At 46.0% G+C, this 17138-nt stretch overlaps 1 protein-coding gene across 3 annotated transcripts in view; it reads right to left on the bottom strand.

The window, feature by feature from the left end:
* The window catches only part of FGF13 (fibroblast growth factor 13), a 101635-nt gene that overhangs the window by 79912 nt on the left and 4585 nt on the right, over positions 1-17138 (bottom strand). For 2 of the 3 annotated variants that reach the window (XM_081963833.1, XM_081963829.1), the window contains exon 2: positions 14868-15151. In XM_081963833.1, the coding sequence (XP_081819959.1) occupies positions 14868-14916 (49 nt within the window). In that variant the 5' untranslated portion in view covers positions 14917-15151. Of the gene's footprint in view, positions 1-14867; positions 15152-17138 lie in introns of those variants that run through there. The other variant, XM_081963831.1, reaches the window with a different exon arrangement.

Here is a 17138-nt window from a genome sequence, read left to right on the forward strand (position 1 = left end):
GGACTGGGCTGCCTTAAATGTCTCATCACCGCCAACCTGATCCCTTGATTGGCATGAAACTAGAAACCTTTGACTGTGAAGCAAGTCAGGGGACTAAGCACTGTTTCTGACAGCCCAGGAATCATGGTTTCCTTCCATTTATTATGAGTATATAACGAAGAGCTGATCTGGAAGAATGACAAAATTCTAGCAATTCTGAGTAACATCCCAAATGAAAACTGTGTCCAACTTACCCACCTGACCGTCTCACCCTTCTCAAATGCAACTTCCTTCCTCTCAAACACACTTGTTGACTCTTTGAATGGAGCCTAAGGAGATGCCTAGATGAATACATCAAAAGGTATAACGCATCCATTTGCTGTTCACTCCTCAACTCAACCCATTCATGCAATTCAAAATTCCTTGAATGGCTTCTAGCTACAGAAGACGGGATGCCAGAGAAATGATGAGGAGGACAATAAAGGCTGGGGACAGCAAGAGGAAGAACGTGCCTCAATGAATTGCAAGACTTTTTAGGTAAAAATATCATCATCTCTCTACCACGTCGGCACACGTGCGCATAGACTCACGTTAAGATATGACTCAGAACTCTAATTAGGCTTCATCAGATGACAGCACTAAACAAACCTAAAAGAAAGAAACAATTGGGTGGGTATTTTTTAAAATAAAAACCAGCATATTGCTTAAAATCTTCAATTAATTGCACAATGAAAGATGCCAACTTCTCCAGCACGCAGAGGAAAAGGGCAAAAGTAAGTCCCAAGTATAGCAATCCATCTCTAAGAGGCAGATCATTTATATATATTTTAAAGAGATAATTGAACCGGCTTGGCCAACGCACTGAATCATTCACTCGATAGTCTTTGAAGGACCAAAATAGCAGAGATGGAGCAGATTGAGAAGAGAAATATAAAAGGTAGGAGAGGGGAGGAAAACCCATATTTGGAAAGTTGATTCAATGATTCAATTGGTCGGTAAGGAAGAGAGGTCCCTGCAAATCGTATCTCAATCTGGATTTTGCTGAAGCAGTCGGATTTTGGAGAATTGGCACTGATTTCTTTCACTCAGACTAACTGCTACTTCAAAACCTGGTTTTGCAGAAGAATTGGATCAATTCGAGGTGGTCGTGGGGATCAACAGTTATTAGCCATGAAGGTGGTGTGATGGCCTCTGAAGGCCATCTGGTGGGAGATCTGTGGGCTTCCTTGTGCAGCTGGTTGGTCAATGTGAGAAGAAATTGTTTGTCTAGCTCAGAGGTCTCCAAACGTGGCAACTTTAAGACTTGTGGACTAGAAGACCTCCAAGGTCCCTTCCAACTCTGTTATTCTATTCTATTCAATTCCCAGAATTCCTTAGCCATGCTGAAGTATAGCAATCCGTAGCCAAGTGAGGAATTTTGGGAGCTGAATAGAATAGAATAACAGAGTTGGAAGGGACCTTGGAGGTCTTCTAGTCCAACCCCCTGCTTAGGCAGGAAACCCTAACCCTAACTACTTCAGACAAATGGTTGTCCAATCTCTTCTTAAAAACTCCCAGTGTTGGAGCATTCACAACTTCTGGAGGCAAGTTGTTCCACTGTCAGGAAATTTCTCCTTAGTTCTAGGTTGCTTCTCTCCTTGATTAGTTTCCATCCATTGCTTCTTGTTCAGATCCTTTGGAGAATAGCTTGACTCCCTCTTCTTTGGGGCAGCCGCTGAGATATTGGAAGACTGCTATCATGTCTCCCCTAGTCCTTCTTTTCATTAAACTAGACATCCCCAGTTCATGCAACTGTTCTTCATATGTTTTAGTCTCCAGTCCCCTAATCCTCTTTGTTGCTCTTCTCTGCACTCTTTCTAGAGTCTCCACATCTTTTTTACATCGTGACAACCAAAACTGGATGCAGGATTCCAAGTGGGGCCTTAACAAGGAATTAAAAAGTGGCATTGTTGAAGTCCACAAGTTTAAAATTGCCAAGTATGGAGACCCCTGGTCTAGATGAGTGAGGGGTTTAATCTGGTTTATGCTCTTATGTCTTCATGGCTTCACGTGTAATAAGATCTCCAATAATGCACCAGGAAAGTCCTACATTACTCTTTTCCAAGCAAGGAAGTTTAAAGGTGTAAGCTGCTCCATCAAATGCAGCTGAAAGGGATGAATCACAACCCACTACCTCTATAAATATATTGCCAATTAAGAAGGGAAGATGTGCTGGAGAATGATGAGGACTCCCACCAACTTCAAAAGGAATTTTGGATGTATTTCAATGCGGGGGAAAATGATTAGATGCTGGTCAAAAGAGCTATCGAGATTTGAGATGTTGAAATCTAAGTTCAAAGACAATTGATCGAATCTCCATTTTTTTAAACCAAAAAGATGTCCCACAAGAGTGTACAATAACAATGGGGAAAAGATACTTTCTGTGCTTGTGCTGGGACCAGCAAAGTCCTGGTTCAAGTCCACGGTTAGCCATGGAAACTGACTTGGTGACTTTGGACTTGGAGGCACCCAACTGATTCAAAGAGGTGTTGAAAAGATCAAAGGGAAGAGACAAGTTCACACATCACTTCGAACTCCTGGAAGGAAAGCAAGATCTAAATCCATGAAATAAGTAAATACATCAAGAAACACCATTTGTTTTTGTTTTTTTAAAAGTAATGAAATTTGAGATACACCTGGATGAACCCAGAGGGACCTTTGAGAAGAAACATCTACGCTCAGCTCCTCCAGAACCCCTGCAGAAAAACGGGATTATGTTATTTTGAAGGCGATTATGCAGACATTTATTTTACACCTAACTTGTTGTTGTGTTAATCGCAACAATATTAGCTGTGTCACAGCGCTTGGTTTTGTCAACAAGGATCCTGATTTAATACCATCCCTCTTTTCCTGCCAAGCTAATGCACCTAAATTCTAGAACATTGCTAGCTGATTGTTTTTCAAAGAGCTCCTTGGCATTTACATCCAGGTTAAAAAAATCCACAGACACACATACACAACCCTTTTGAAAGATGACACGGCCCAGGCAAGAAGTCCAATTTCATGCTCAGATGCAATTTTTACTTCGCATCTGGTTGTGGGAGATCAAAAATAGAAACTGGAATTGGAAACAGATGCAAATGATTTGATTAAAACTCATTTGACAAGGAAATTATTATAAAATCCAGATCTAATGGTTTCCGACTCTCTATAAATTAAAAGAGACATCATACTTGGCCAAGTCCTGCAGATGTTCAACGTTCTCCTGCCCAACCCAACCATTTTAAATTCCGTATTCCAGGCTCATCCTTCAATGCCTAACTTGTTGAAGACAAATGCTGGAAGGATTGACTTCAATCCTCTTTGCAGTCAAATCTGATAAAAGGGCGTTCTGTATTTATGAACTGTTTCTATGTACTTTCTTACATCAGCAGGACTCAACGGGAGTCTCAAGGTTGGACTTCTAAACAGATGCACGGAAGCTTGATGCTTTGAAGACTTTCCCTGCTGCACTCTCAGCATGGTGGAGCAAAAGGCCAAGGGGACCTGTGGAGATAAGAAGGCCACAAAGCCCATGGCGCCAACTAATTTGCATCCGTCCAATGCAAATTATGTGTGTCATCTGGGTGGGGTGTCAATTTGCAAAACGACTTCAGCTGAAGCCATGCTTACATCTGCTGTGTTTCTTGGTTGCCATTCAAGGGGGCAGGAGGAGACCACGGGGGAGGGGGGACGAGTCAGGAATGTGGTGCCTCAGCCTGAGAACCAAGGTCAGGTCAATGGACACCTGTTGAAGTTGAGCGGGAACCTACATCTGGATTGATTGGTCCATTTGACCTGAGAGACATAAGGAAGGTGGGAGATCTCATTCAGAGGTGGGATTCAGCAGGTTCTGACCAGTTCTGGAGAACCGGTAGCGGAAATTTTGAATAATTTGGAGAACTGGCAAATACCACCTCTGACTGGCCCCGCCCCATCTATTCTCTGCCTCCTGAGTCCCCAGCTGATCAGGAGGGAATGGGGAGTTTGCAGTAACTGCTCCCTGGAGTGGGGAGGGAATGGAGATTTTACAGTATCCTTCCCCTAGAGTGGGGAGGGAATGGGGTTTTTGCAGTATCCTTCCCGTGGAGTGTGGAGGGAATGGAGATTTTACATATCCTTTCCATGAAGTGGGGAGGGAATGGGGATTTTATAGTATCCTTCCCCTGGAGTGGGGAGAGAATGGAGATTTTGCAGTATCCTTCCCCTAGAGTGGGGAGGGAATGGGGGTTTTGCAGTATCCTTCCCCTGCCATGGCCACCAAGTCACACCCATAGACTCAGTAGTAAAAATTTTTGAATCCCACCATTGGTCTCATTCTTTGAACTATCCCTAAGCACAGGAATAATTTAGAGCTAGTTTCACCTTTCAAAGTGCCAATATGATGTACTCAATAAAGGATTTCTTCAACCTGAACAAAACGACATTGGCCTGACTACCTAGAATTCATTACTCGGAACAAGGACACTGGCACTTCCTGAGACACACCTGTGGGGATTCTACCAGGCACCTACAAATACGATGACAACATATTTCAGGTGGTTCTTGACTTACAAACAGTTCGTTTCATGATGGTTCAAAGTGACAACAGCAATGAAAAAAATGACATTTTTCACACTTACAACCATGTATCATCCCCATAATCATGTGATTCAAAATTCAGAAGCCTGGCAACAGGTTCATATTTATGACGGTCGCAATGTCCCAAGGATCATGGGCGACCTTCTAGAAATTAAAGTCGATTGGGAACCCAGGTTCTCTTCCCTTAAGTGTTGTTAACTTAAAATCTGCAATGATTCATTTAACAATGGTGGCAAGAAAAGTCATAAAACAGGATAAAACTCACTGAACAACTGTCTCACTTAGCAACAAAATTTGTGACTAGCTTGTAGTCGCTAGTCGAGGATTTATTTTTATTTATTTTCTTTTATTGCAAAAAACCCAGTTTCTGGCTTTGATTATGAACTCTCTGCTTCAAACCTTGGGTTGTCCTCTTTGTAAGGCTAATAATTTTCTCCAAACTCTACTGTTCAGGGTTAATGAGGAATTCTGCTGAAAATTTATCCCTGGTGCCCCTTGGCTGCCATGAAGGTCACAGCTGCTGATGACACCTAACTCATCTTTCATACCACAACTGCACAATTGTGGGATGATTAAAGGCTTGGAGACTAACACATCTGAAGAACGGTTGCAGGATTTGGGTTTGGCTAGTCTAGAGAGAAAAGAAGGACTAGGGGTGACATGATAGCAGTCTTCCAGTATTTAGAATAGAATAGAATAGCAGAGTTGGAAGAGACCTTGAAGGTCTTCTAGTCCAACTCCCTGCTTAGGCAGGAAACCCTACACCACTTCACACAAATGGTTATCCAACATCTTCTTAAACTCTTCCAATGTTGGAGCTTTCACAACTTTGGAGGCAAGATGTTCCACTGATTAATTGTTCTGACTGTCAGGAAATTCCTCTTTAGTTCTAGGTTGCTTCTGTCCTTGATTAGTTTCCACCCATTGCTTCTTGTTCTACCCTCAGGTGCTTTGGAGAATACTTTGACTCCCTCTTCTTTGGGGCAACTCCTGAGATATTGGAAGACTGCTATCATGTCTCCCCTAGTCCTTCTTTTCATTAAATTAGACATACCCAGTTCACGCAACTGTTCTTCGAATGTTTTATCCGCTAATCCTCTTTGTTGCTCTTCTCTGCACACTTTCTAGAGTCTCCACATCTTTGTGGACGGGCTGCTACAAAGAAGAGGGAGTCCATTTATTTTCCAAAGCACTAGAAGGCGAGACAAGAAACAATGGATGGAAACTCATCAAGGAGAGAAGCAACGTGGAATTAAGGAGGAACTTCCTAACAGGGAGGACAATTAACCAGTGGACAGGTTTGCCTTCAGAAATCGTGGTTTGCTCCAACACTGGAGGTTTTTAAGAAGAGATTGGACAACTATTTGTCCAGAATGAAATAGAGTGTCCTGCTTGAGCAGGAGCTTGGACTAGAAGACCTCCAAGGTCCCTCCCGGAATCCAGGACTTTGGAAGCCAAATATCTTGGTTTGTGATACAGTAAGTCTAATGGGGTAAGGTGACCTGGGAAGCAAAGCCAGAAGCGGGATGGGTTTGAGAGCCATTGAACGGAGAGTAGAAGAACGGGATGCAAAGGGTGTGAGTTTATTTTTGGAAGGAATAAAACACCGAGACTCTGACAGGTTCATGGCCCAGGTTCGTACTGGCAGAGAAGCTTGGCTAGCACCTATTAATACTAATATAGCAAGCCCAGAGTTGTCTCCGACATGTCTTCTCAGTTTTTCATCTGCTTTGGATGCAGAACAGGTTGCTGTTGTTGTGTGAATTGTGTGATTAACACCAGTCCAGTTAGGAAGCCAAGCAAGAGGCAAGGAGGCAAATCTGGGACCACTGAAGATCACACAATAGAAGCCTAACCCTGGTTTCTCCTTCTCTTTCTGACACCGAACAATTTGTATAGGCTTCTGGAAGCCCACCACAAACCACGCTCTAACCAGGTTAAACTCTTTGCATGTTAAAGGGAGGGGTGTGCAACTCCCCTCTTCAAAAATAGGTCTTCTTTCCAACCGTGTTGGAAAACGAGAAAAGCAGTCTTAACTTTTGCTCATTTTTAAAAGTGGGAGTAGGAGGAGCGGGAGGAAGGATGGGAAGATGAACCAACAGACATGGTGGCTGTTGGTCCCACATCCCCTTTTGCGACCTTCTGACAAGCGAAGTCTATGGGGAAACCCGAGTCACCTAACAACCCTGCTCCTAACGGAACAACTGCAGGGATCCGCTTAGCAACGGTGGCAAAAAAGCTCATAAAACGGGGGGGGGGGGGGAACTTACTTAATAAAGTTCTCTCCTAGCCATGGAGCTCAATTGTGGTCGTAAGTTGAGGTCTATCTATACAGCTCTTTAAAACACCCATGTCTTCTGTGGCCACCCCAGATGGACACCAATTCCCTGTTGGATTGCAAGGCAAACAGTATAAACACACTCTCCTTCTTTTTCTCTTCCCCCCTCTCTCTTTCTCTCTCCCTTCCTTCTCTGTCTCTGTCTCTCTCTCTCCCCCTCTCTATTTCTCTCTTCCCTCTATTTCTCTCCCCCTCTCTTTCTTCTCTCTCTCTGTCTCTGTATTTCTCTCTCTGTCTCTCTCTCTCTCTCTTTTTCTGACTCTGTCTTTCTCTTTCTCTCCCCCCCTCTCTTTCTCTCTCTCTGGCTCTGTCTCTCTCCCCCCTTCTCTCTGTCTCTCTCTCCCTTCTCACTTCCCTCTCTCTCTGTCTCTCTCTCTTTTTCTGTCTCTGTCTCTCTCTCTCTCTCTCCACCCTCTTTCCCTTTCTCTCCCCTCTCTTTTTGTCTCTCTCTCTCCCCGTTTCTCTCTTTCTCTCTCCCTCCTTTCTTTCTTTCCCTCTCTCTTTCCCCTTCTTTTCCTTCTCTCTCTGTCTCTCTCTTTCCCCCTTTCCCTCTCTCCCTCCCTCCCTCTCTGTCTCTGTCTATATGTATGTCTGTATCTGTCTGTCTCTCTCTCTCACAGACACACACAGACACGACGAAAAACCCACAGCCTCTTTCCTTTCCCAAACTGGGCCGTCTAAACAGCTCTTGGCAATGCTGATTAGGGATCTCTTAATGACTCTGGCTTGGCCCAAACACTTTTGCAGGGCTGTGAAAGTCTGCGGAGAGGTTCTGCTAAAATGTCTTGCAGCTCTTTCGAGGCTAACAAGCTGATTATAACAGGAAGTTCGTGGATTTCATCTAGCCTTGGCTGGGAGTATTTTTAGATCTGTGGCTCGGCGGGAGGATGGAGAAAGAACTTTGGGCCGGAGGGAAATTCAGTGCCAAAGGTACAGATCGCGATAATTACTTTTTCAACAGTGGCAATTTGCAACATCCTTGCTGGCTGTGACAAAAACATACATTGTTGAACTGATGAATTAACTACAGTAATAACTACAGCATAAAAAAAAAGCCAATGCAATCCCTTGGCTACATGAACAGAGGGATAGAATCAAGATCATGTGAAGTGTTTAATACTACTTTATAATCCCTTAATAAGACTGAACTTGGAATATTGCATCCAAACTTATTTCTTCCTTTCCCCGCTCCCCACACCCACCCAATCCAAAATGTTGTGCAAATGCTGCTTCAAATTGTCCTGTGGTGGCCCACCAGTGGAGCTGGCAGCAGATTCGGAGAGTGAGGAGGTTGGGGAGGAACCTGGGCCAGTCCTGGAGTCTGGGGAAGGCTCTGATGAGGGCTCTGTGTCGGAGGCAGAGAGGGGGCCAGGGCCGTCTGACAGTTATCAGCTGCCTTCGGAGTCAGACATTAGTGAGGCAGACAAACAGCTGGAGCCTGTTCTCAATGTGTGTATGCGCAGAGCTGCCAGGAGAAGGGAACAGCTAAGGAACAAGGGCCGACTCAGGAGTAAGGCGACAGGTGGACGATGAATTTATCTCCCAGAGGAAATAAAAGGGGAGTGAAAGGGGAGTGGAGTTTGCAGGAGACAATTAGTTTGTTCAGTCGTTAGATTTGTTTCAGGAGTGTGAAGATCTGTCCGTGAATCTCAGAGACTCTGTGCCCAGTCTTTCCTTGCACAGCACCTCATTAGGAAAATAGTTACATGGCAGCTTTCCAAGATAGATAAGGTCTGTGTTCATAAATACTCCTTTGAAAGACTGTTTGCCAGGACTTTGCTGAATGTGAATGAGAGGAATTCTCATTTGTTTAATAAAAGGGGTTTTCCTGGGACCAGGACTCTGCCTCGTGCTTTTTGGGGAAGCCTCGGTCAGAACAGTTCCCATTTTACAGACATAAAGAATGAGGAATGAGGGATACATCCAATCCTATACCAACGATTTTACTGAATTTGATGGAACGGACTCCAAGCATCTCTCATTATGCGGCTGTTTCTCACGACAAATATCAATCAATCAAGAGCTGTTTTTACCACAAGCCCTTTTCAACGGCAGGGTGAAATTCCACGTGTATCTTTTCTACGGTCAAAGCTGTCTGATTCCATTTTTTCCAATAAAAGATATCTGGTAGCGAAGATCTCTGGGAAATATAATTTCCCAAAATTCTTGGCTGCCAAGGTAATTTAATTTAATAAGGTCCCGGTAGTCAAATTACAGTTGCAGCCTTAATGAATACTGTTCAGCATCACAATCTAATAGAGATAATTTAGCTTGGGGGTGGGGGAAGGTTGGTTCAGCCTCCCTGCGAAGAGATGCTGGCAGAATTCATTACATTCCAGATAACACCAGTAACATTAGACAGAAGCTGGAATCTGGCATAATCATGGGCTTTATCAGAACACATCTGGACTTATATAGAATAATAGAGGTGGAAGGGATCTTGAAGGTCTTCTAGTCTAATCCCCTGCTGAGACAGGAAACCCTACACCATCTCAGACAAATGAATATCTAACATCTTCTTAAAAATGTCCAGTTTTGGACATTTGGAGGCAACTTCTGTTCCATTGATTAATTGTTCTCACTGTCAGGAAATTTCTCCTTAGTTCTAAGTTGCTTCTCTCCTTGATTAGTTTCCATCCATTGCTTGTCCTCCCTTCAAGTGCCTTGGAGAATAGTTTGATGCCCTCTTTTTTTGTGGCAACCCCTGAGATATTGGAAGACTGCTATCATGTCTCCCCTGGTCCTTCTTTTCATTAAACTAGCCATGCCCAGTTCCTGCAACCATTCTTCATGTGTTTTAGCCTCCAGTCCCCTAATCCTCTTTGTTGCTCTTCTCTACACTCTTTCTAGACTCTCCACATCTTTTCTACATTGTGGTGATCAAAACTGCATGCAGTATTCCAAGTGTGGCCTTACCAAGGCCTTATAAAATGGTATTAACATGCCACAACGTTCACCTGTTTCTTCCTAATTGGGTCAGTGGTGCCTCCCAGATTTAGAGGGTACAAGATTTGTGTGCAATCATTTGCAGACCCCGGTTTTAAGCCAGGGAGACCCCTTGCAATTCCCCCGAAAGGATATGATAAGAAATGTCCTATCACAAATCTGTGATTTATGCCAATATATTCCTCACCACTCCAGGGCCTAACAACCTCTACAAAATGCCAAAAGATTAATATTACGACAACCTTTGGGGGAAATTCTGCCGTCAAATAGGAAACCATCGCAGTCATTGCTTGCTCTGCCTTTCATTTATTTTTCTCTAAAATGAAGCCAGGGAGTCCTCGACTTACAACAGTTCATTTAGTGGCCATTCAAAAGACAGCACCGAAAAAAGTGAGTTATGGTTGTTTTTCACACTTAGAATGGTAGCAGCATCCCCAGGTGGGGATGGTGGGGTTAACCACTGTGGCAAGAAATGGTCGCATAATGGGGCAAAACTCACAGATGTCTCGCTTAGCAACAGTGGTGGCTCCATTGTGGTGGTCAGATGAGGACCACCCATATTGCTGTGATGGCAGCCTCAGCTTCTCGGCCCTGTTCTCATTTACAGCTTGGAAAGCAGCTTGTAGCAGGTTATTCAAAATTGTAAACTTTGACGCAAGGAAAGTTGTGCAATATTGATCTGAGCCACTGTTTATCAACCTCAGCAAATTTCAGATATGTGAACTTCAACTCCCCGCATTGAAGTCTACACATTGCAATTTGCTGAGGTTGACTAACCCTGATTGAAGCAAAACAAAAGAAAACAAACCCCAGTTCCCTAGGTGGAGTGACTCCCTAAAAAGGTTGACTTCAAGACTTTTGATGAAGATGCTACAATAAAAACACAACTGGTTGGGATGTGTTAAGGGGCTTATCTTTATGGAGACCTTCAGGCAAATAGAATAGAATAGTAGAGTTGGAAGGGACCTTGGAGGCCTTCTAGTCCAACCCCCTGCCTAGGCAGGAAACCCTATACCATTTCAGGCAAATGGCTATCTAACATCTTCTTAAAGACTTCCAGTGTTGGGGCATTCACAACTTCTAGAGGGAAGTTGTTCCACTGGTTAATTGTTCTAACTGTCAAATTTGTCCTTAGTTCTAGGTTGCTTCTCTCCTTGATTAGTTTCCACCCATTGCTTCTTGTCCTGCCCTCAGGTGCTTTGGAGAATAGTTTGACTCCCTCTTCTTTGTGGCAACCCCTGAGATATTGGAAGACTGCTATCATGTCTCCCCTAGTCCTTCTTTTCATTAAATTAGACATACCCAGTTCCTGCAACCGTTCTTCATATGTTTTAGTCTCCACTCCCCTAATCCTCTTTGTTGCTCTTCTCTGCACTTTTTCCAGAGTCTCCACATCTTTTCTACATTGTGGTGACCACATAAATCTTTCTGCCCACATTCACAAGATTTTTTAAAAATATATTTGCTACCAAGGAAGCCCAGAAGATGGATCCCCTTGGAATTCTCTTATGTTTTGGGAGCTTGTACCATTTTCGCCTCTCTGTCAAACATGCCTTGGGTAGAAAATTTCAAAATAACTACACAGCCATGGTTCAGTGGGAACTATACAGGAGCTTCTGTCCAGAAACACAATGCTTTCTGGAGTCCAACTGAGTATTTATTACAGTCATAGATCAGCCTTAAGGAGGGTGGGGTACAGTCTATTAAAAAGCACATAAAATACATCAGAATCTAAAAATGAAAATGGTGAAACATAGAGCAGGCCTCACTCTCTGTTAGCACTGATGATGCTACTTAGCTGGGTTATGAAATGTCTGCAAGAAAACAACCAGGTTTGTAGAGCACCAAGGACCTAACTGCCCTCTTCCTCCTCCTCCCCCACACCCCACTCCCTCTTAGCACTGATGATATTACCTAGTTGGGTAATGAAACATCTGCAAGAAAACCTTTAAGCTCAGAGAGCACCAAAGACCCCACAGTCCTCCTCCTCCTCCTCCCACACACCCCACTCCCTCCTAGCACTGATGATGTTACCTAGTTGGGTAATGAAACATCTTCAAGAAAACCTACAAGCTCAGAGAACACCAAGGCCCCCCACTCCGCCCCAAATGTTGGAAAGCTAGGAGATATAAATATATATATTAAAAGAGAAAATCGACAGGCTTTCTGGATTTTCCAAAATAAAGCAGGGCATGTGGCAAAAGCTATCCGTTCAGCTCTTCCCAAATCATGTGTGAATAAGAGATCAGTAGTTTTACTCATCTGATGACAGACGGATCACCGTCCACACCCCAAGCAACAAATCACCTCGAGTCCTTAAAGAGACTGTCAGCTGGCTTTGTTCCCCCCCCCCCTTTTAACCTCAGTTTAACACAGGTGGATGTTTCAAACCCCTTCGGTTCACCCGCGTGAAAATGCACCCGATCCCCCAAAATAGGTTTGAATCCGAAAGAGGCAAAAGACAGGCCGATGGGGAGGATGGAGACCCTCCTTCCTCCCTCTCAAACGAGACCATAAAAAAAAAAAACCACCGAAGGGGACCACGGCGCAGCTTCCCCGGAGCAGCCCCGACGCTTCGCACACCCTCCTCCAGCAGCAGCACAAAGCCCACAGAGGGAACGCCTCTCCAGGACAAAAGAAGTTCGCGCACGGATCGCTTCGCCAAGAATGACGTGAGCCGAGGCCGAAGCGGTCTCTGCAAATCAAAAAATCGCCCTGTTGGAGCGTAATATTTAGTCTAAAAATAATAATGGGGGGGGGGAATAGGCACATGGGAGAAGGCATCTGAAGGAGCTTCACACACACACACACGACAAACTCGTTCAGATGATATGGACCAAGACGGGGAGGGTGTGGGGGAGACATCGCCAAGGATTTTAAACCCACCCACCCCCAGAGACGGATTGATGCCCTCCCTGGCTTTGGTCTAACAAAAGCAGAAAGTTTATCAGGGAAAAGATGGCTTCCAGGTAGCCCACCTCCTCAACCTAAAAGGACTGAAAGCCATTGTGGGTATTGCTCAGGACGGCCAACGTCCGAAGCAGCCATGCTGGTGGCCATAGGCATGAGTCCGTCTGTCTGTCTGTCTTTCTGGCAGAGCCGGGCACGGATGAGAGTTTGAATCCAACCACTTGGTGTTCACCTCATTGAAGGATGGAGCTCATACAGGAGGAACAAAGCAATGGGAGCCTAGCCCACCCCTTGGTTGTTTCAAGACAATGGTGTTTAGATCACAAAGCATCCCCCCCTCTCTTAGGCCCTGATTTATCTGGGGGAAAGGGAGAGCCATTCACTCAACTCCCTCCCTTCCTCTATCGTCCAATATATTCAGGTTTGTGCCCAGCGCGGAGTTTTCACGGACATCCTGGTTTAGGATGGATTCTGAAGATCGAAGCTTCGAATCCCAGATTCGTCTTGCTTTGCAGCAAAACAGGGAGAGCCATTCTCGGTGGGTTCTTGAATTCGCCGAAGAAACCTTGCACCAACCTGCCGGGATGTGAGACGATCAGGTAGAAAGCCTCTTTTAATGCTGCCTGCCCCCCCCCACCCCTCTGAAAAGAGGGAGGAACCTCCCAGACATCTGGATTTGCTTTGCCCTTTTCCCACCTGGACAAAGCCAGAGGTGACCAGACAGAAGCGTGAGCGCCGCTGTCCCTGGGAATCCTCCAGTCTACAAGTCCCCCTCCTCTTCCTCCTCCAGCTCCCCCCTCCTCCTCCTCCTCCCACCCTTCCGTCTCCATAGCAATTGTTGGCCAGTGTATATATTCAGAAGCGAGTCGGTCCCACTGCATGGCAAAATATTTGCTAGAAACCTGGAGCAAAGCATCTCTCTCTTCCTGCGATGGTCAACCTAGTCAGATTTATGCCTCCGCTTTCTGCAGACATCACCGATGCAGTGCCCAGAAACCCGAAACCCACATGATTCCAACGTAGGAAACCAAGTTTCAATTTTTTGGGGGGGAGGGGGGAGGGAGGAGCTCCATGGCACTCTGCTAGGACATCGCTTCTCTACCCATTGCAGCTTTAGCAAAGGAGACAACCCCATCCGTCTCCACTGGCGATCTACGGTTTCTCCTTGAAGGTGGAGTAGATATGGTGGTTCCGTGGGCTTCAAAGCCGGGCAGGACAAGGTGTCCCTGGGCCAAGCTTCAGGGGAGAGTGTGGGAGGTTAAAGTGGTACTTCCCAACCCTACCCAGATGCCTTCAAGTGTCTCTCAGGTGGAAGTACGGCAGTCCAAGAGACGCAATGAGACTTTGGCCATAGAAGCACATGATGTTCCTTCTGGCTCCTGACTCAACCCCACCAAAAAAACAGCGTTGTCTTTTTAGTTCAACAAAGCAGCCCCCCCCACACACACAACTCTCTGGCTTTCCCTCCCCCCAAACCTCCTCCTATGGGCTCCATTACAGACCCCACTTGGGTTCCTGGCAAAGACACCCCCTCCCGCCCCCAAAGCGGCCTTTGCTTTCTGTTTGTCACCTCCCCCCACTCCCGACGCTGGGGAAGGTCTGAAACCACAGCCGTGTAAGGAGACAGTGAGTGGAACACCATGCGCGCGCTCTCTCTCTCTCTCTCACACACACACAAAAGGGAAGTAGAAGGGAAGACTGCAATATTATAGGAGGTCTCTCTTTCACGGGGGTGGGGCGGGGGTGTAAATAGGTTAGTTCCCCCCCATCTCCCCTCTTCTTCCAGGGCTGGAATGGAAAGGTGGAGGGAGGGAAGGAGGAGCAGGGGTGCCAAATGAAACCAAAGAAGACGCAAAGAGAAGGAGGAGGAGGAGGTGGGAAGGGGTTGGGGGAGCTATGGGGCTGACACGCCACTTCTCCCCATCAATTCATTCCGCTCCCACTCCCCTTCCCCGCAAAGGTCAGCCAAGCCTGGGAAGATGGAAAGAGAAGAGGGGGGTGGGGGAGCTGAAGGTCCATTCAAGACAACGGAGGGGAAATGATGGAGAAGGGAGAGCAAGGAGGATGGGGAAGGAAGGAAAGACTCCCGCCTTACCTTTAGAAGCATCTTTCTCTTCTTTCGGCTTGATCACCTTCCCGCTCATAGATCCCAGTTTGGTTGTAAAGATTCCCCCAGGATACCGCGTGGCACAGCGAATCGGATTTCCAAGAAACCAGGGATCGAGAGAGGCGCGTAAGGGAGGAAGAGAGATGGATGGCTGGGCGGTCTTTTCCTCTTCTTCCTCCCTCTTCCCTTTCTTGGGTCCTTTTTTTTCTTTGTTGTTGCTCTTTCCTTTCTTTCGTAGATCAGGGGGAGGAGGACTGAAGAGGAGGGAAACCCTAGGAGTGGGGATGGGGAGGGGGGAGAGAGCGAGGAATCAATCACGGATCAAACCGAGCCCTGACTGGCTGTCTGGTTCCTTCGGTGGCTGGCGCAGGAGAATGCGCCCAATGCCACCACGGGAGCTTGGAGGGTTTGGGAAACGCTGCTGGGGAAGGGGGAGGGGGAGGAAAGACGGGGCGATTGGAGGGGAGGGGGCTACCATCTTCCCACCCCCTTCCCTTTGGGGAAGGATGAAAGGGGGGCGCAATAAGATGTGTTTCCTGCACATCTGCCAGGTTTCTCGGTCCCGCCTTGGGCTGGGAGGTTTGCAGGAGGCAAAAGCTTGGGTCTCAACCCACCCACCCCTCCTCCCTCCTTGCACTCCCCCCCCCCGGGTTTTTGGCTGGAAGAAACCCTCTTCCTCCTCACCCACCGCCTTTCTCGGAAGCAGCAAAGACCTGGAAAACCTAACCTTTAGCTGAGGATGGAACCCACCTTCAGCTGCCTCCGGAAGGCAGGACACACCCCTCTCTTTTGGCACCAAGGTTGGATGGTCTGGAGACATGAGGTGACAGACAGCTGGGCTAGGATTGTTTCCCCCCCCCCCCCTTTCCCTTTGGAAAGTCTAGAGGAGTCCCCCAGGAGAAGGAGGGGGTTGTACTTCGCAGGAGGAGACAGTGCTGACTTTCCAAAATCAGGAAGCTCAAGGAAGGCCCAGAGGAGATGTTGGGGTCTTTTAGTTCTCCAGGTGAGGCAAGCAGATCTACCTGTTGGGACCCAGAGCCAAGGGGAATTATAGTCTCAAACAGGAAAGGTATATATAACAGTTGGGGGAATGAAGAAGGAGGGACAAAGGAGCAGTGTTCTGATAGTTGAGGGGTTGCCACAAAGAAGAGAAGGTCAACCTAGTCCCCAAAGCAGGACAAGAAGGAATGGATGGAAGCCAATCAAGGAGAGAAGCAGCCTAGAACTAAGGAGACATTTCCTGGCAGTGAGAACAATTAACGAGTGGAACAGAAGTTGCCTTCAGAAGTTGTGGGTGGAGGTTTTTTAAAGAATAGATTGGACAACCATTTGTCTGAAATGATATAGGGTTTCCTGCCTACTCAGGGGTTGGACTAGAAGACCTCCAAGGTCCCTTCCAACTTTGTTATGGTGTGATTTTGAGCAAAGAAGTCCACCAATAACCACCAGCTAATGGATGGGTAGGAAGAGAGGAATAAAGAATGCACACTTCATGCTAGTAAAAATGCACAGGCACATCCATGAAAGTCTCCTGGCAATAATGTAATTGTCTATGGAGATTCTCAGTCATCCAGGTTATGTTTGTCTCAAAGGTGCTTTTTCCAAAAGACAATTGGATTTTCTTTGTTTTCCCTTGAAGACATTTCGCTTCTCATCCATGGAGGAAGCTTCTTGGATGAGACGCAAAATGTCTTCAAGGAAAAACAAAATGTAAGTTGCCTTTTGAGAAAAGTGCCTTTGAGACAATATGATATAACCTTCTTCAAGGATAATTGTCCCAAGTCCTAGTCTTAACAGATTAACAGAGTTGGGAGGGACCCTGTGGGTCTTCTAGTCCACCCCTCCCCCAAAAAGCAGGAGACCCTACCCCATTTCTAGCAGATGGCAGTCCAGTCTCTTCTTGAAAGCCTCCAGTGATGGAGCTCCCACAACTTCCAAAGGCAACTTCTGTTCCATTGGTGGATGGGTCTCAGGAAATTTATCCTGATTTCTAGTTTAAATCTCTCCTTGATCAGTTTCTTGTGAAATGTTCTGGTGGCTTCTATCCAAGTATAACCAATTCTGTTTTTCCAAGTCAGCCAAGAAAAGTAGGCATTCACACCCATCGACATCATCTTGAAAATCTGGAAAAAAAATTCTGCTCCCATCTTTCCTTCTGTTGGCTCTCTAAGAACTTCATAGGAGGAAGAGCTGCAAATTAGTCTGTCCCCATTCTCCCCATGGGAAAGGGGCAGTGCTGATTCTCCTAAGATTTGGGGA

This window comes from Natrix helvetica (assembly GCF_964273705.1).
Source record: "Natrix helvetica genome assembly, chromosome: 11".
NCBI lineage: Eukaryota > Metazoa > Chordata > Lepidosauria > Squamata > Natricidae > Natrix > Natrix helvetica.